This window comes from Vombatus ursinus, unplaced genomic scaffold, assembly GCF_900497805.2.
Source record: "Vombatus ursinus unplaced genomic scaffold, bare-nosed wombat genome assembly UNPS02014777.1, whole genome shotgun sequence".
In the NCBI taxonomy this organism is placed as follows: domain Eukaryota; kingdom Metazoa; phylum Chordata; class Mammalia; order Diprotodontia; family Vombatidae; genus Vombatus; species Vombatus ursinus.
In genome coordinates, this window is record NW_020954555.1 from 2,844,747 (window position 1) to 2,862,113 (window position 17,367).

General features: G+C 47.6%; 1 protein-coding gene across 5 annotated transcripts in view; it reads right to left on the minus strand.

The window, feature by feature from the left end:
* FGR (FGR proto-oncogene, Src family tyrosine kinase) overlaps positions 1-17,367 on the minus strand; it is a 22,383-nt gene that overhangs the window by 4,039 nt on the left and 977 nt on the right. The window contains exons 1-9 of one of the 5 annotated variants that reach the window (XM_027864861.1): positions 16,364-16,381; positions 9,722-9,786; positions 9,047-9,217; positions 6,075-6,315; positions 5,176-5,278; positions 4,819-4,917; positions 2,033-2,136; positions 1,731-1,880; positions 1,062-1,217 (exon numbers count right to left, since the gene is read on the minus strand). In XM_027864861.1, coding sequence (XP_027720662.1) covers positions 1,062-1,217; positions 1,731-1,880; positions 2,033-2,136; positions 4,819-4,917; positions 5,176-5,278; positions 6,075-6,306 — 844 coding nt within the window. In that variant the 5' untranslated portion in view covers positions 6,307-6,315; positions 9,047-9,217; positions 9,722-9,786; positions 16,364-16,381. Of the gene's footprint in view, positions 1-1,061; positions 1,218-1,730; positions 1,881-2,032; positions 2,137-4,818; positions 4,918-5,175; positions 5,279-6,074; positions 6,316-9,046; positions 9,218-9,721; positions 9,787-10,716; positions 10,904-16,363; positions 16,382-17,367 lie in introns of those variants that run through there. The other 4 variants (XM_027864859.1, XM_027864857.1, XM_027864856.1 and 1 more) reach the window with 4 other exon arrangements.

Here is a 17,367-nt window from a genome sequence, read left to right on the forward strand (position 1 = left end):
CCCAGCTCTGACATTCTGTGTTCTAAGGGCCCTCCCAGCTCTGACATTCTGTGTTCTTAGGGCCCCCCAGCTCTGACATTCTGTGTTCTAAGAGCCCCCCAGCTCTGACATTCTGTGTTCTAAGAGCCCTCCAGCTCTGACATTCTGTGCCCTAATATCCCTCCCCCCAGCTCTGACATTCTGTGTTCTAAGGTCCCTCTCAGATCTGAAATTTTATATATTATGGTCCCTCTAAATTTTATGTCCTAACATCCTTTCTAGCTCTGACATTCTCTGTTCTAAAGTCTTTTCTGGCTCTGACTTTCCATGTTCTATGTATTGAAGATTGCTCCAGCTTTGACATTTTATGTTCTAAGTTCCTCCCAATTCTGACGTTATATTTTAAAGTTCCTTCTAGCCCTAATATTCTGTGTTCTAGGGGCCCTCCCAGACCTGACATTTTCTGTTCTAAAGTCCTTTTCCACTCTGACTTTCTGTGTTCTATGTTCTGAGTAATATGTACTCTGTATTCTAAGGTTCCTTCCAGCTCTGACATTGTATGCTCTAAGGTCCCTCTCAGATCTGACATTTGATATATTATGGTCCTTCTAAATTCTGACATCTTAAGTCCTAACATCCTTTCCAGCTCTGACATTCTCTGTTCTAAAGTCTTTTCTGGCTCTGACTTTCCATGTTCTATGTATTGAGGACCCCTCCAGCTTTGACATTCTGTGTTCTAAGTCCCTCCCAATTCTGACATGTTATATTTTAAAGTCCCTTCTAGCCCTAACATTCTGTGTTCTAAGGTCCCTCCCAGATCTGACATTTTCTGTTCTGTTCCTTTCCAACTCTGACTTTCTGTGTTCTATGTGCTGAGCACTATGTATTCTATATTCTAAGGTCTCTCTCAGCTCTCACATTCTATTATTCTAAACACTTCCCAATCCCGGGTTCCAACTAAATATCTTCTCTTGCTCACTCCCCACCTCTCCCCCCACTCACTCCCCACACCCAGAACAACCCTCCGCAAGTGGTCCCCACCTCCCCTGAGGACCTTAGAGTTTTCCATGTTTCCTTCATACCCATCCAGACGTCCCCAAAGCAGCCCATGCCCAGCTTTCGGTCCAGGATGATGGAGTCTCTGCTGATCTCCCAGGCATCTTTACCCAAGCCTAGGGTTCCTGGTTTCATGATGGCACAAGGCTTCGTGAGTAGGTAGCATAGCCCGTCATTGAATTCTGAAGGACCATAGTAGGGAGAAGGAATATGTTGGCAACCCATGCTTCTGGGCCTCCCTCCTAGCTGGGAAACTAGGGCAGTTAGCATTCTTTCATTCACTCAGTAGCCATTGATTAAGTACCTACTGTATGCAAGGCTATAGGCCAGGTGGTATAAGAGAATGGGGGACAGCGTTACAGTAAAAAGACCTCTGACTCACACTGATTGTGTGACCCTGGACAAATCAATGACCCTTTCAACAACTGAGAAAACTCCCTAAGACCATAAACTGCTAATCTGCATTGGTGGAGGTAGTCCCACACTAGGAGTTCTCTATATATATTAGATCAGAGGTTTAGATCCCCTTCCACCCCCCCTCCAAAAAAAAGTTCTAGATGGAGAAATCCTAAATTGGTCAGAGCTTTGCGGGTCTCTCTGGATGGGTGGGGGTCCCTCTTCCCCAACCTCCTTCCAGTACTCCTAGTCCTGCTGGACCCTCTCTGAACTCCATCCCATAACCACACCTCACTCACCAGTGTAGTGCTGCACCAACTGCTGGACAGAGTCAAACTGGACCCGTGTGGTGATGTAATACCCTCCATTGTCCAGTTTACGGATCTTGTAATGTTTTACATGGTCCCCCTTATTCTCATCCCAGTCGCGGATAGACAGAGAATAGGCCCCTAGAGGGGTGAGGACAGGGCAGAGGAGAGAGAGGGTGCTAAGTACTTACCTTATGCCCCCCATCAGAGAGACAGCCAAGTAGTGATGGGGGTTCCCAGATGTTTGGTCCCATCCCTTCCACCAAGCCCCAACCCCTCCCCACACCTCCCACCTTGGGTGGTCTCGCTTTCCCGGATAAGGAAGGTTCCTCGAGGGTTGTTGGGGCTCAGCAGCTGCCTTTCAGCATCCTTCCGACCTATCTTCCCAAAGTACCACCTGGGGAGGAAGGGGAGGCCCACAGAGGACCAGGTGAGGAAGGTCCCAGGAGGGATGGTATACCCTGGAGCAGTCACTGCCTTCAAGGCTACCACGTACTCAATCACCGAATTGTAAGGACCTAGGATTGAGAACTGGGTTCTGACAGATTTATCAGTTACAGCATTACAGACTCCCAGAAGGACCCAGGTGCAACTGGTACTAGATTTTTCTATTTGTATCTCCAGTGCTTAGCATAGATCTTGGCATATAATAAACACTTCATAAATGCTTTTTCATTTGTTCATTCATTCGTTCATCCCTTGACACTCTCAAGACACTGCTGTTTTAAATTTATTTCTGTACCATCTCCTCCATCAGACAGGAAGTGCCTACAGCCACGTCTCCCCCATCCCTAAGAGCTGGGTTACACTCTCTCTTCTCCAGCTTGTCAAGGTCCTTCCTAAAATATGGATTCCAGAGCAAAACAGAATAAAACTCTCCTGACTGAGACCAAAGCCAGCAGCCTTGGACCTCTTTCCTGCTGGACACTCCCTTAATGCAGCCTGAGGTCCCATTAGCTTTTTTGCCAGACAGTTCTCTCTCATTGAGTTTACAGTCCACCACCCCTCCCCTCCAATCTTCTGGGGCAGGGGCAGGGAGGTTGATGCAACATGTACACAAGTGAGTATAAAGTATATTCAAAATAATTGCAAAAGGGAGAGAGTACTCTTAACTGGGGAGGTAGGGAGGTGGGAAGGGGATTAGGAAAAGACCTGTGTAGGAAGCACAACCTGACCTATGCTTTGAATGGAGCTAGCGATTCTAATAGTTGGAGGCAGAGTGCATTATATCAAGGTGGGAAATGGAACAGCCAGAGGGTCAGTTTGGATGGAACAGAGAAGGGATGAAGGGGTTTCTCCCACCAACAAGATACTATGGTGCCAATTCCATGACTCCAGCTATGCCCTCTGTGTAGATGATTCCCTTTCTGAATCCCCACATCTCCACAGGCTTGCTGAAAGTTCCCACTGGCCATCCCCATTGTTCCATCAGACTCAGCATGTCCAAAACTTAACTTCTCACCTTCTGTCTAATAATTGCTCTCCCTCCCAATATTCCTGTTCTACCAATGTTCTCCCCACCTCCCAAGTTCCCCAGCCTCAAAACCTCAGCCTATCTAAGATATCTATATTTCACCCTTTCCTTCCAATTAGATTGTAAGCTCCTTGAGGGCAGGAGCTATCTTTTGCTTCTTTTTGTATCTCCAGTACTTAGCACAGTGCCTGGCACATAATGTTGTTTTTCAGTCGCTTCAGTTGTGTCTGATTCTTTGTGACCCTGCTTGAGGTTTTCTTGGTGAAAATACCGGAATGGTTTGCCATTTTCTTCTCCAGCTCATTTTACAGAGGAGGAAACTGAGGCAAAAAGGGGGAAGTGACTTGCCCAGCGTCACACAGTTAGTCAGTGTCTGAGGCCAGATTTGAACTCAGGAAGATGAGTCTTCCTGACTCCAGGTCTGGTGCTCTATCCACTGCACCAGCCAGCTGCCCACCCTGGCACATAGAAGGTGCTTAATAAATGTTTATCGATCCGCTTGGTCCTATGACAGCACCAGGCCCTGCTGAATCTTCTTTGGTAAGCTTCTCCAGTCTATCCCCTCTTGTCTTCTCTGTTCCCACGGTGACCATTGTCGTTCATGCTCTCATCATCTCTTGCCTAGTCTGCAGTAATAGCTTCTTAAGTACCTTCAGTCTTTCTCCCCTTGAATCCATCAGGCAGAACAGGATGTCTCAGTGATTTTCTTCATATACAGCTCTGACAGCATCACTCGCTGCTCAGACACCTTCAATGGCTCCTTACTGACTGAGGCATATACTCCACCCTTCGAGGCCCTCCCCAGTCTGGTCTGCCCTTGCCTTTGCAGCCACGCTCCCCGCCTGACATACCCAGTGCCCCAGACAAAACAGATTACTCACCACCCCCCGATCGTTTGAGATGCTTCCCTTCCCTGCCTTCCCCATCCAGAATGTTTTCCTCCAACTATCTAAACCCTTCAGGTTTAGGATTCAGCTCATGTGCCACATTTTCTGTGAAGCTTTGCCTGGCCTCCTTCCCCCATTGCCAGCCTTCTCTCCACTCCCATGCAACAAAATCTCTCCTTCTGAATTGTAACATCACTTACTGTCTGTATGTAGGGACTGCATATGACCCAATCATATGTTAGTTAGTATTGTTCATTATCATAGAATGTCAGAGCTGGGAGGGCCCTTAGAACATAGAATGTCAGAACTGGTATGGCCCTTAGAACACAGAATGTCAGAACTGGTATGGACTTTAGAACACAGAATGTCAGAACTGGTATGGCCCTTAGAACACAGAATGTCAGAGCTGGGAGTGCAGAGAAAGGTGGAGAACAGAATGTCAGAGCTGGGAAGGACCTGAGTCCATAGGGATTTTAGATGTCATTTTTAAAAATGTGTCTCATCTCCCCAACTAGATGGAAAGTTTCTTGGGTGCAGTGACAATATGCCATCTCTGTTCTCCTAAGCACAGGTGCCTCCTCCCTCTATTCCACCCAGGGCGATGAGGAAGGACAAGGAAGCTGGGAAGTCCCAGAGAGCAGAGACTCCCTGGTCCCTCTTGTCTCATCTTGAGGGCCCGGATTAAAGTCAGAGCACTGCAGCCCTGACCCTGACTCACTCTTCGGCCTGGATGGAGTTCACCGGAGCCACATAGTTGCTGGGGATGTATCCGGTACGTCCAGAGCTCAGGGATCTGGCCTCCCACCAGTCGCCCTCCCTGCAAGGACAGATGGAAGGGCGGGATGAGCAGCTGTCTCACTCTGCTGGCTCTCCAGGCAAGAGAAGTGGGGCACCAGCCTGGCAGCATCCTCCTGAAATGGGAACCCTCAGGGGATGCTGAATGATAGTTTGCGTGTCCAACCAGCTGGGGTCCTCGAGTCCTCCCACCCCTGCCCCGCTCTTCCTAAGATAATAATCATGGGTGTTGGGGGAATCTCTCTCTCCCCAGCAAAGCCAGGGCCCACAGGTGACTCACGTGTTGTTGAGGATGTGGAATTTTTCTCCTTTTGTGAAGGTGAGGTCATCCTCAGTCCTGGCGTCATATCCATAAAGGGCAATGAAAAGAGTTACTCCAGCCCCTGCAGGGAGAGGGGGCAGCTGGCTAAGTGTGGCCAGGCCTCCGTGACCATACCAGGCATACAGCAGTTTGCTCCTTCTGCTCATGAACTCAAAGATTCCCCCAAGCCTCCACTCCTTAGCCACCTGCCCTCACCTGCCCCTCTCTCCTTATTTTTTCAGCCCCCAAATTCTTTAGTTCTCATTCCTTATTCCAGCTAGGCAAGCCTGTTCTCCTTTCTGTCTCTCCTGCTTGGACATCTTCCCTCCTCTCTACCAGGCCCTGTGCCCTGTGGTCTCTCAGGAAGCCTTTCCTGATGATCGATGAACAACCTCCCCCACCCCTAGCACTACTCCTTCCATAGTGGTGACCCTCAGTACTAGCAGGGCCCCTCCCCGCTCCATCCTTTTGCTCTAGCATACTGTCTAGTCCAGTCTCCTCTTAGATCAGAGACTCCCAGATTTTTCCCCTCACATTATAGGTTCTCTGAAGCCAGGATCATGCCTCCCTTTTTAGAAGGGGCAGGCATGGGGGTGGGGTGTGAGGCTGGCTTTCTATTTTCAGAAGGAGGGCTTCCTGAAGGCAGGAGCCATGTTTCCTTCCTTAGGTCACAGGAAAGTACCTTATCTCCCTCTACCTCTGGGTCTCACCCCAAACCATAGGCTCTGCCCATGGGAATCCAGGTCAGGGGAGGAGGTCTGAGTTGACTTTAATACCAGGTGATGTTCGGCACCTAAATATGAGGTTTCTAGGGTTTTGTGGCTGACCCTACCTCCCCACTGGTACCTCCTGCCCTCCCTAACCCCACAAGCACTGACCTGCGATACCTCCAGGTTTTGAGGAAATAGAATTCAGGTAGGCTGGCATGCTGACTGGTTGTTGGGAGAAATTATTGAAGTTGGGATTGTGGGAGGGGGAAGGGGAGATAACCCTGGTGGGCTCAGGACTATAGCGGTTCCCATGGCCTTGATTTCCTCTAGTATTGTCCTCATTGAAGGCCTCAAGCTTGGTGTCTGATCCTGCCTTTTCCTTACAGGGCACACAGCCCATTGTGGGCGCCTGTGGAGGGTGGAGAGGCAGGATGAGAGAGAGGGAGACACTTGCCTACTGGGGACCCTGTCTCCTTGTGCATCCCCTACACCTGCAGAAGCTCCCTGGGCTAGCTGTATGTGTAATGAGGCCAGGACTAGGAGCCCTCTCCAATGTACAAGAGACAGAATTCTGCCTCGGTGGCCTGACTCCCAGTGGGTCATCATATTTGTTTCTATCTATAAAAATAATGATGATGATAATAATCATTATTATAATAATTCACCCTTAGAGAGTGGCTTGGGGTACTAGGAGAGTAGAGTGACTTGCCCAGGAACACACAGTCAGTATGTATCAGAAGTGGGACTAGGCAGAACCCAGGTCTTCATTACTAAAAGGCTAACTCCCTATCCACTCCACCACACTGCTTTAAATAATAATTTATTTGTGAATATAATTATTAAGAGGTACCCTGGCATAATGGGAAGCCAGGGAGAGCTGGGTTCGAATCCTGTCTCTGAAACATATACTGACTGGTTATGTGACCCTAAACAAGTCATCCTACCTCTCAGTTCTATAGGTAACTCTCTAAGACTGTAAATAGTAAAGAAAGTACTGATCTGCATTGGTGGAGGGAATTTCCTCCTCTAGAAGTCCCCCACACCAGTGAAATCACAGCTATCCAATACTAATTACACATACAGACATACATGTGTCATGTTATCTGTTTTAATATTACACAGATCTAATTATAATAATTTTCAATTCAATTCAACAAATATTTATTAAGCGCCTACTATGTGCCAGATACTGTGCTAAGCTCTGGGGGTACAAAAAGAGGCAAAAGACAATCCCTGCCCTTGAGGAGCTTACATTCTAGTGGGGAGAGGGAACAGACAACAGGCAAGCAAACATATACAAAGTAAGCTATATACAGGATTGTTGTTTGTCCTTCGTTCTCAAAGAGGACCAATGATATCACAAGGTGATGTCTTGACTTGCACGTGAATTGGATTTAAGTGAGGCAGAACTGTGCAAAGTCAGCCTCAGTCTTTCCTTCAGAGTCACTGGAGTCCAGTGGCAAGACAAAAGTTAAGACAACTGGCCATGGTCATATTTAGGATAAATAGGAAAAAAAATTAATGGAGGGAATAATAATGACTATTATTGACAAATACACAAAGACCCCCCTGGGAACCAGGATATATTCATATGAATTTGAACATGGGGCAGCTTTGAAGTCAGGAAGATTTGGGTAAAAGCCCTGCCTCTAACTCATACTAACTGTGTGACCCTGGACAAGTCACTTAACCTCTCAATGTGCCCAGTCAACTCTCCAAGACTATAAGTTACAGATAAGTAGAAGGAGTTTCCACATTGGGATTTTCCCATGATGATAAAATCATGAGTCTGGACTAATAATAGTAACAGCTTCCTTAATAATAATCACTACTATTTACATGGTACATTACAGTTTACAAAGAGTTTTGCATATATTATATGGTCAACTAGATGACATAGTAGATAGAGCACTGAGCCTGGAGTCCGGAAGATGGGAGTTCAAATGTGGCCTTGGATACCGACTAGACATGTGACCCTGAGAAAGTCACTTAACCAGTTTGTCTCAGTTTCCTCATCAGTTAAATGGGGATAATAACAGTACCTACATCCCAAGGTTATTAGGAGGATCAAATAAGATAATAATTGTAAAGTGCTTAGCACAGTGGCTGGCAAGTAGGAGGAGCTATATAAATGTTAGTTATTATTATTATCATTATATTATGATCTCATTGAATCCTCACAACAGCGCTGGGAGGTAGGTCTCCCATCTACACTGTTTATCAAGGCAAATACATGGACAATGTTCTTTGCATTAGAAAGGGGGCTCCTTGGGAATGTGTTTGGCCTTTCTTTAAATCCCCAAGACTTAGTAAAGCTTCATTATTATCCTTATTTTACACTTGAGGAAACTGACAAAGGTGAAGTAACTTCCTTACCCAGGGTTATGCAGCTGGTAAAGGTCTGAGGTGGGATTTGAACTCAGGGCTTTCTGCCTCCAAATTCACTGCACTGCACTGTGCTGCCTAGCTGCCCAAACTCCAAGGGCACATGATTCCTTTGGTATAGTTACTCTCTCCCCCTTGCAGATTCCTAACCCTGGAATCTGGAGCCAGTATTTAATAAATTGCAGCAATTGAAAAAGTTCCATCCCCAGTGGTCAGCCTTTCCTGTGATGACCCTCTCCAAACTTGGCTGGGCTGGTCCCCAGACATGGTCTTTTCCAGGGCTCCTAACCTAAGTACTTCCAGCTGGGCAGGCCCGGCCAGAGCCTGTGTTCTCTCCTCACTGCCTCCAAGACCTCAGGGTGACCACCACACCCTGGCAAGGCATCTGAGGAAGACTTCAGTGAGCAACAACAATAATAATAATAACAATCACTAAGACACTCGGAGATGGATCTCTTCGGTGCTGGCTCACTCATCCACCCTTCCTCTGAAGCATTGCCTTTCAGGCTCAGCACATGGCCTGGGAGTTGCACGGCCCTTGGTGACCTCTCTAAGCTTAGCTGGGCTCAGCTCTGGATAACAATCCCAGACCACTAGATCTTCCTGAAAAAGCTCTGGCAGGAGAGGAAGATGTGCCTCAGTTTTCTCCTCTGTTAAATGGGGAGGGGGTAGGTCTAAATGGTCTCTGAGATCCCTCCTAGTTCTGGATCGAAAATCCTCTGGTAGTGGGAAGATAATAATAACAGCACTAAGACCTTTGGGAGATTTGAGCGTGTCTCCCTCTGTGTGAGAGTCTTGGGGTATTAGAGCGCGGTGAAGAGAAGCCAGGACCGGGGAGACCCAGGCTCTAATCCGTTCTCTGCTGCTAGCTTGCTGTGTAACCTCGGACAAGTTGCTTCCCTTGTCTGGACCTCAGGTTTTCCCCTCTGCCAAAGGAGAACATTTGGATGAGGTCCCTTCCAGCCCTGCCATTCTGTGTTTCCATATCTTTGTTTCTTCGCCTGTGGGTCTTCTCAGCTCTGTGTGTGTATCTCCATTTCTCTGTGTGTGTGTGTGTGTGCCTTTGTAGGGGGCAGGGGGCCCATAGAGTGGAGGAGGAGGGAGAATCCCAGGGGGTAGGAAGATCAAGGCCAGTTCCCTGTCTGTCCTGCTTCTAGGCTGTCAAACTAGCTCTTTTCCACTCTCTATCCCCTCCTTCATTGGTTGCCAGGCAACCATAGTCTGTGTGAGAGGAAGGGGGTTGCAGGGAGGGCTTGAGACACTGGCAGGGGGCTGGAGAGTGTGTGTGTGTGTGTGTGTGTGTGTGTGGAGGGGGTGGTAGCATCTGGGAAGCCCCCCAAATGCATCCCCTGAGGCCCTGTCCTCTGCTTCCTCCCCTTATCCTCCCCGCCCTCCGCCCCTCCACTCTCTTTACTCACACAGACACTTACCTTCAGGTCCCGAGCCGCTGAGGTCAGTGGAATAACAGCACGGTCTGAATGGAATGGCCAGATCCCTGAGGGGCAGACAAACAGGAGATGGCGGATACGGACAGCCTGCAGTTTCCTGCTCCGAGACTCTGACCCCTCCAAACCAGCGCCATTCTCATTCCTTTCTTGGGGGACTTTGGGAGAGAAGTTCTGCCTGTTATACTAGAATTCAGAACTCCTGGAGTCCGAGAGGCATCTGCCTTCCATTTCCTTCCAGCTAATACCTCTCACATAGCCTCTCACAGCACTTAGCACACACATGCACACTTGCACACACATATAAATCAGTTCTAACGAGCTGTGGTCCTATATACGAAAACACACAGAGATTCTCACATATTCTTAGGCACTGGAAAATTGGTTTTGAGGTGATCTCGGCTCTGGTCTTGGACGGCTCTCTCCTTGCCTTCCCCATATTCTGTTGAACAATGACCGCTCCCCCCCCCAGAGCTCCAGCCAAGGCCCAGGCCCTTTGGGGGACAGTTCTAGCTGGGGGCAGGGGACATGGGGAAAGGAAGGAATTGGAGACATTGGTGGGGAAGGGGAGGAATCTATGGTCCTTCCAGTCCCAAGAATCTACAATTTGATGTTAACAAATAAAACTAGAAGCTGCACAATACCTAAAAGACCATCCAGTCCAATCGCCTCATCTCACCAGAGACTGAGACCTAGACAGAAGTGATTTGCCCAAGGTTACACAGGGCAGTAAGGAGCAGAATTGAGGGGTCAAACCCAAGTCTTGTGACTCTAAATTCAGTTCTTTTTTTACTATGCCACAATAAGATTGTATGTGTCTGGGTCATTATTTAACTAGAGATTATCTTGTCCCCTCCTCCCCTTCTTACCCTCCCCTTGGGAATGGCTCCGGTAGGGGAGGAGGGGGATGCAGAGATCCTAGGGTCCCTCTTAGCACCCCACCACTCCCAAAAAGCCTTTTCTTGAAGCTAAGAAAGTACCTTTGGCCTTGTGGTGAATTAAGCAAGGCATCCTTCCCCCCGGAAACTCCCATTGCAACAGGGGGGTGATTGGAGGAGGGGAAGCCAAGGCTCAGATGCAGAGTGAGAATGGCCTGGGGAATCATGGGACTGGTCAGAGGGTCAGTTGATTCCAGAGAGGCCCAAGACAAGGGCGTCCACCAAGATTCTGGGGCACAGATTGCCCATCCCATCTCCCTCCTCCCTGGGTACTCTTGAGCTCAGGTTCCGTAGTGATAATAAGGGCTCCCATCTCTAAAGTCCTTTAGGGTTTACAAAGTGATTTCCTCACAGTGACACTGGGGTGGAGATGTTGGGGGTGGAGGAGGATGTGTGTTCATGGGGAAGTTGGTAGTTGCTCATTTTACAGATGAGAAAACTAAGGCTCAGAGTAATGTTGGGGTTCAAAACCAGATCTTTTCACTGTTTTTCTGCAATATCACACCACCTCAAACTAAACTCCAAGATTGGTCTGAGGTGATTCAGCTGACTGGGGACTGGGGTCAAAGCCAGGATTCGAACCTGGATCTCCTGCCCGCCAGGGCTACCCCATGCCCCAGCTTTCTGGCCCACCCTCCTCCCCTTGCAGGTTCAGAGCCTTCACTCTGAGCAGTCCCTGAGCTGACTGGTTTTCACCATCTTCTTCCTTGAACCCTCCTCAGGTTATTCCACATTCCCTTCTTTTTGAGGGGTCTTCATTCCCACCTTCTGCACGTCTCTGTCTTGATTCATGGCCAGCCAAGTATGTGAGAAAAGCCGGCTTCATCTTGGCTGTGAGTTAGGAGGCAGGCCAAGGCCCCCATCTGCCCACAGATATCTCCCTCACAGTCTTGCCTGAAATTCCTCCCTACTTTCTGAAGACCCCTGAGCTTAATATTCTACCATGGCTACTCCTGTCCGGCAACTTGAATTCAAATTCCACCTCTGAAATGTGCCAAGTGTGTGATCATGGTCAAAGCTCTAAACTTTGGTGTTCTCATCTGTAAAATGGGAACCATAATATCTATAGTTCATTTCGTGAGTCTAAAATGAGACATTATACATAAAGTGCTTTGCAAACTTTAAATGGCTGTTCAAACATCTGTTATTAATATTCCAATTTTATAGATGAGGAAATTGAGACTGCAAAGTGAAAAGATCTGCCTGGGGTCATACAGCTGGTAAGTGGTAGATCCAGGATAATGAATATATTATATGTAATAATATACAGAACAACATAATACTACATGATATACAAAGAAATAATAAAAATAATAGCCTAATTATTATAGCACCATGCCTAGCCAATAATAATAATAGCATTTGTTTGATACCTCAAGTTTTACAAAGAACTTTACAAAAATTATCTCATTTGATTCTCAATACAAATCTGGGAGGTAAGTGATGTAATTATTTCCATTTTACAGATGAGGAAAGTGAGGTAGACAGAGTTAAGTGACTAGCTTATGGTCACAAAGTTAGTAAGTGGCTGAGACTTTCTACGTGTAAGGGAGGTAGGTGTTATTATCTGCCTGTGACAGATGAGGCAACTGAGGCAAAACAGAGGTTAAGTGACTTGCCCAGGCTCACACAGTTAGTGTCAGATTGAATTTGAGCTCAGATCTTCCTGAGTCCAGGTCCAACTCTCTGTCTACTTCATCACCTAGCTGTCTTTATTTAAACCCAGGTCCAACATTGTCTCTACTTCAGCATGCCGCCATGCAAGATGTTAGAACCTCAGCTACCATCCACGGGGCTCACTGTATACCTCACCCTCATCACTGTGGGAAGTGCCCCACATTTGGAAGAGTTCCCAGGCTCAGGATGGAAAGCCAGAGTCTCCCTGTAGGCACCTGTTCTTGGGGGCTCAGAGAGATGCTCAGCACTGCAGGCCTCTTTTCTCCCCCTCCTTTTGCCCAAGCCAGGCTCAGGGAAACAGGTTAATCCAGATGCACCATCCCTTAATGGGCTCCCACTTCCTGCATTTCATCTGTGTTCACTGCCAGGCTCCAGGAGCCAGGCTGCTCCTGTCTGCATTGCACCTAGTGCCACCCACCATCCTCCACCTGTCCACACTACCCTCAGCAATGCCACACTGTACCTGTATATATTTCAATGTTGGCGTTGTGCCTAGCTAGGTCACAGTGTGCCTGTCTACACTGTACCAGGGTACACCGTACACAGTGTACTTGTGTAAACTTCCTGGAGCCTGTCTGTATGGCACATACACCTACCCACCATCATGGCGGCCCCTCATATACCTGGGCACTAGAGCAAGGCGTAACCTTGACCTTTCCTACTGCAACATCTGCCCTGCTTCCAGTTGTCCCTTAAGGGAGATGGTGAAGGACAAATGGGCTGGGATCGGGGCTCCACAAAAAGAATTCTATCCTGGAATGTGGGGCCTGTCTTAAGGGATTCTGGGAAGTGGAGAAACCTGCTGCTTGAATGTTTTTTTTTTTGTTTTTTTTTTTTTAGGCAATTGGGGTTAAGTGACTTGCCCAGGGTCACACAGCTAGTAAATGTCAAGTGTTTGGTCTGAGGCCGAATTTGAACTCAGATCCTCCTGACTTCAGGGCCAGTGTTCTATTCACTGTGCCACCTAGCTGCCCCTGCTTGGATGCTTCTAAAGGGGCTGGTGCATCCCCACCAAGAGGCCAAAATGGAAGACTGGGGTGAGAACCAAAGAAAGTTCCAAGAGGGTGATGGAGAAAGTGAAGCTCAGCAGGGCTAGTGGGGACAAGAGAAAGGGGCAGGCAGGGCTCTCAGAATCTCACCAAAAAGGAACCATTTCTGGGGTGGGGAGAAGTGGAGAAATAGGAGGCTTCCGGCTCAGCTCCTCAGCTTCCCACCTAGTGTATCTGATCTAAGAGTGGGGGAGGCACCTCACCGGTGCTGCGCAAGAGGCAAGGAGAAACATTACAGACCTCATTCTCCCCTTCCTCCCTAGCTCCTGGGCTTCTGGAGGAGGAACTCATGTTACTCCCAAAATTCAGGAGTCCTGAACCCCAGTCTCAATACTGCAACATTAACCCACACTCCCCCCAACCTTAAAGTAACTGCTAATGCCCATGGAAACTATCTGTTTAGCCCCTAACCCAGCCAAGTACCTTCAGAGCATACCCTGGGCCCAGACAAGAAATCAGACTCCTGCCTGAGGTCAGTCAGTCAATAAACATTTATTAAGTACCTACCACATGCCAGGAGGGGCAGTTAGGTGGTAGAGTGGATAAAATGCCAGGATGGGAGTAAGGAAGACTCATCTTCCTGAGTTCAAATCTGACCTCAGACACTTACTAGCTATGTGACCCTGGGCAAGTCACTTAACCCTGTTTGCCTCAGTTTTTTCATCTGTAAAAATAAGCTGGATAAGGAAATGGCAAACCACTCCAGTATCATTGCCAAGAAAACCCCAAATGGAGTCACGAAGAGTCAGACACAACTGAAATGAGCAAACAATAAACTATATGTCTGGCACAGAGCTAAGCACTGGGGATACTAGCAAAACAGTCCCTTCCCTCAAGGAGCTTACAGTCTCACAGGGGAGACAACATGCAAATAACAATGTATAAACAAGTGATATACAGGATAAATTGGAAACAATCAACAGAGGTAGTACAGAGGGGATATGAATGTAACATTTCTTTGTTACAGAAGTTCTTAACCTTTTCTGTGCCACCCAGCAAAGGCACCTGAAGTCACTGAATCTGGGCAGTGGGTCAGTGAAGAAAGGTCAGGATGAAAAAGTGAGTCTCCTTCTTCATCCCTCCCCTCTCCTTTTCTTCTGGGTCTCCCCCAACCCTAACCCCAACTCACCTGCTCTTCTTCCTGGGAATTAACTAAGCAATGCTCAAAGACACCAGGGCTATGCTGGGGAGAAACTCATGACTCATTTCCCCCTATCTTATTACAGAGCCCCCATCTTTTCACTAAGTTCCCATACATCTCACTGAGTTTTCATCTCCATCACTGATCCAATTTCTCCTCCAGAAAGTTCCCCATACCTTTACAGGGCCTCCATCCCTTCCCTGAGCTCCTATCCTGTCATTAAGCTTCCATCCCCTCAATGAGCTACCCCATCTACTCACTGACCCAGTGTCTCCATCCTTGAGCCCCCATCTCCTCATTGACCCAATGTCTCCATCCTTGATGCCCCATCTCCTCACTGACCCAATGTCTCCATCCTTGATGCCCCATCTCCTCACTGAGCCCACACCTCCATTATTGAGCCCCCATCTCCTCACTGAGCCCACACCTCCAATATTGAGTCCCCATCTCCTCACTCAGCCCATACTTCTATCCTTGACTTTCCATCTCCTCACTGAACCATCTTTGAGCCCCCATCTCCCCAGTAAGTCCCTAATTATAGCCAGTGCATAGTTACTACCATTAGTACACCAATAGAGAACAAGTGAAAAGAGGCACACACACAAAAATCCCTATGTTCCAAGGTTAAGTCTAGCCTATGATGGTGACTACATTGACCATTCCCTTAACAGGGCCCTAACTATGACTAGGCCTACATTTTTCCTTACTCTCAGGAATATAAATACTTCAAGAACCTCTAACTCCTCAGGCATGAAAACTCCTTCTGCAGCTCATGGTTTCAGTTTTTAGTACATAGTCTGCCTGAAAAGTCATTGTTGGGTGGCCAACCTTCCACCAGTGAATCTCTTCAGGGAGCTAAACCGCGCCTACAAACGAACTAGCTCTGAGACTAACCAGAAACAATCATAGTTCATGTTTATAGAGTTCTTCATAAAGCTCCCTCTGCTAAAAACTCTCCCCTGATGCTTCATCCTGGTATACTGCAAGCTACCTCACCTCTCACCGGCTCAGAGTAGATCAGGGATGAACTGCATGGCTGGCTTGGCCCATCTACATATGCCCAGTGCTTAGCCCAGTACCTGGTACATAGTAAGGGCTTCCTAAAGGCTTGTAGATTGAGTAACTGCTGAGCATCACCTGGTCAGTCACAGGGTGATGAATTTGAGGTCCACAGCAGCTCTCTTGAGAACCACCTACAAAAGGCTGTCAAAGGACTGAGATCTGTGGAACTAGAGAAGGCACCACACAGAAGAAATCACAGATCCTTAAAGTATTCAAAAATTTGCTAAACTTAAAATGGGCCATATAAAGTGAGGTTTTTGTTTTTTTTAATAAGATGACAGCCAATAAAGCATTTTCCTCATGACAACCCCCTAAGGCAAGCAATACAAGGATTGGTAGGGCCATTTTAGAGAAGAGGAAGCTAGGACTCAGAAAGATTGTGACTGTCCAGTTTCACACAGCTAGGAAGTATTGGTTCAGAGTCTAGAATCCAGGTCTTCCGACTTTAAGGTCAGTATTTTTTCTCTCTACAGGCACTAGGCTTCCAGAGAAGGAAATTTCTGTCTCAATCTAGAAACTTGTGTTGAAAGAAAATGGGGCTAGGACTGCCACTTGAGTTCACAAGGCATAGGATTTGGGGGAAGGCTGGTCACAGTCAGGAAGGGGTGAGGAAAGGGTCTGGGGATGAAGGGACTTTTGGCTTCGTGATACACACGCTGAACGAGAGGAGCTGTCCAGCCTACTCCCCACCCCACCCCCAGCTGGGATAGCTGCACAGTCCCCACAGCATCCCCTCCCCTCCCAAACCCCAGGTGCTCACCCCAGCTCCCAGAGGTTCTTCTCCAGCTCTGAGTCAACTTCCCACAAAGACAGCACCTCCTTCAGTTTTCCCCTCCCCCTTCTGGCCACTTCCTTCACCACATGGGTCACTATATAGTCTACCCCAGCCCATGTTCTCTTCCTGAATATACTTATATATGACAAATACAGCAGGACTTGTGAATCTTATGACCTCAACTTCCTCTCCAACCTCCCCCACTCAGCTCTGACCCCGTTATCTCCTACCCTATTTCAGAATCCCACTCTATCTCCTTTCTCCCCTCTCTTGCCTCCTTTCTCAGCTATCTCCCTACCTCCTCTACCTAGGGTCCTCTACCTCCTTTCTTTTCTTCCCTCTTTTTCCTGTATCACCCCCTCCCTCCTGACCTCCCCATCCTGGACACCTATTCACATATAGTATAAAAAGCCTTAGACTGAGGGTCAAGCAAGCTAAGGCCTAGTCCTGGCCCAGCCACTAACTTGCTGCATGATCTTAGAAAAGTCACTTTCTGAACAAAAAAAAATGGAAGAAGGAAAAAAAACAAAAACCGAAAACAAACACTGCATAATTACAATAACTTCATTTTTTTTTGCAGAGGTAGGGACTGTGGATATGGAAAATTATATATACTGTCAGACTCCACTGTTATGTTGATTAGTTTGCTGAATTGGGGGTTTTCCCCCTTTTTATTCTTTGTTATAAAGGATGGTTAGTTGGAAAGGGGGCAAGGGAACAAGCATTTGTTAAGCACCTACTACATGCCAGGAGGGATAGCTAGGTGGTGCAGTGGATAAAGTGCCAGTCGTGGAGTCAGGAAGACTTATCTTCCTGAATTCAAAACTGGTCTCAAACACTTACTGGCTGTGTGACCCTGGGCAAGTCACTTCACCCAGTTTACTTCAGTTCCTCATCTGTAAAATGAGCTAGAGAAGGAAATAGCAAACCGCTACAGTATTTCTGCGAAGAAAACCCCAAATGGGGACACAAAGAGTCAGACAAAACTG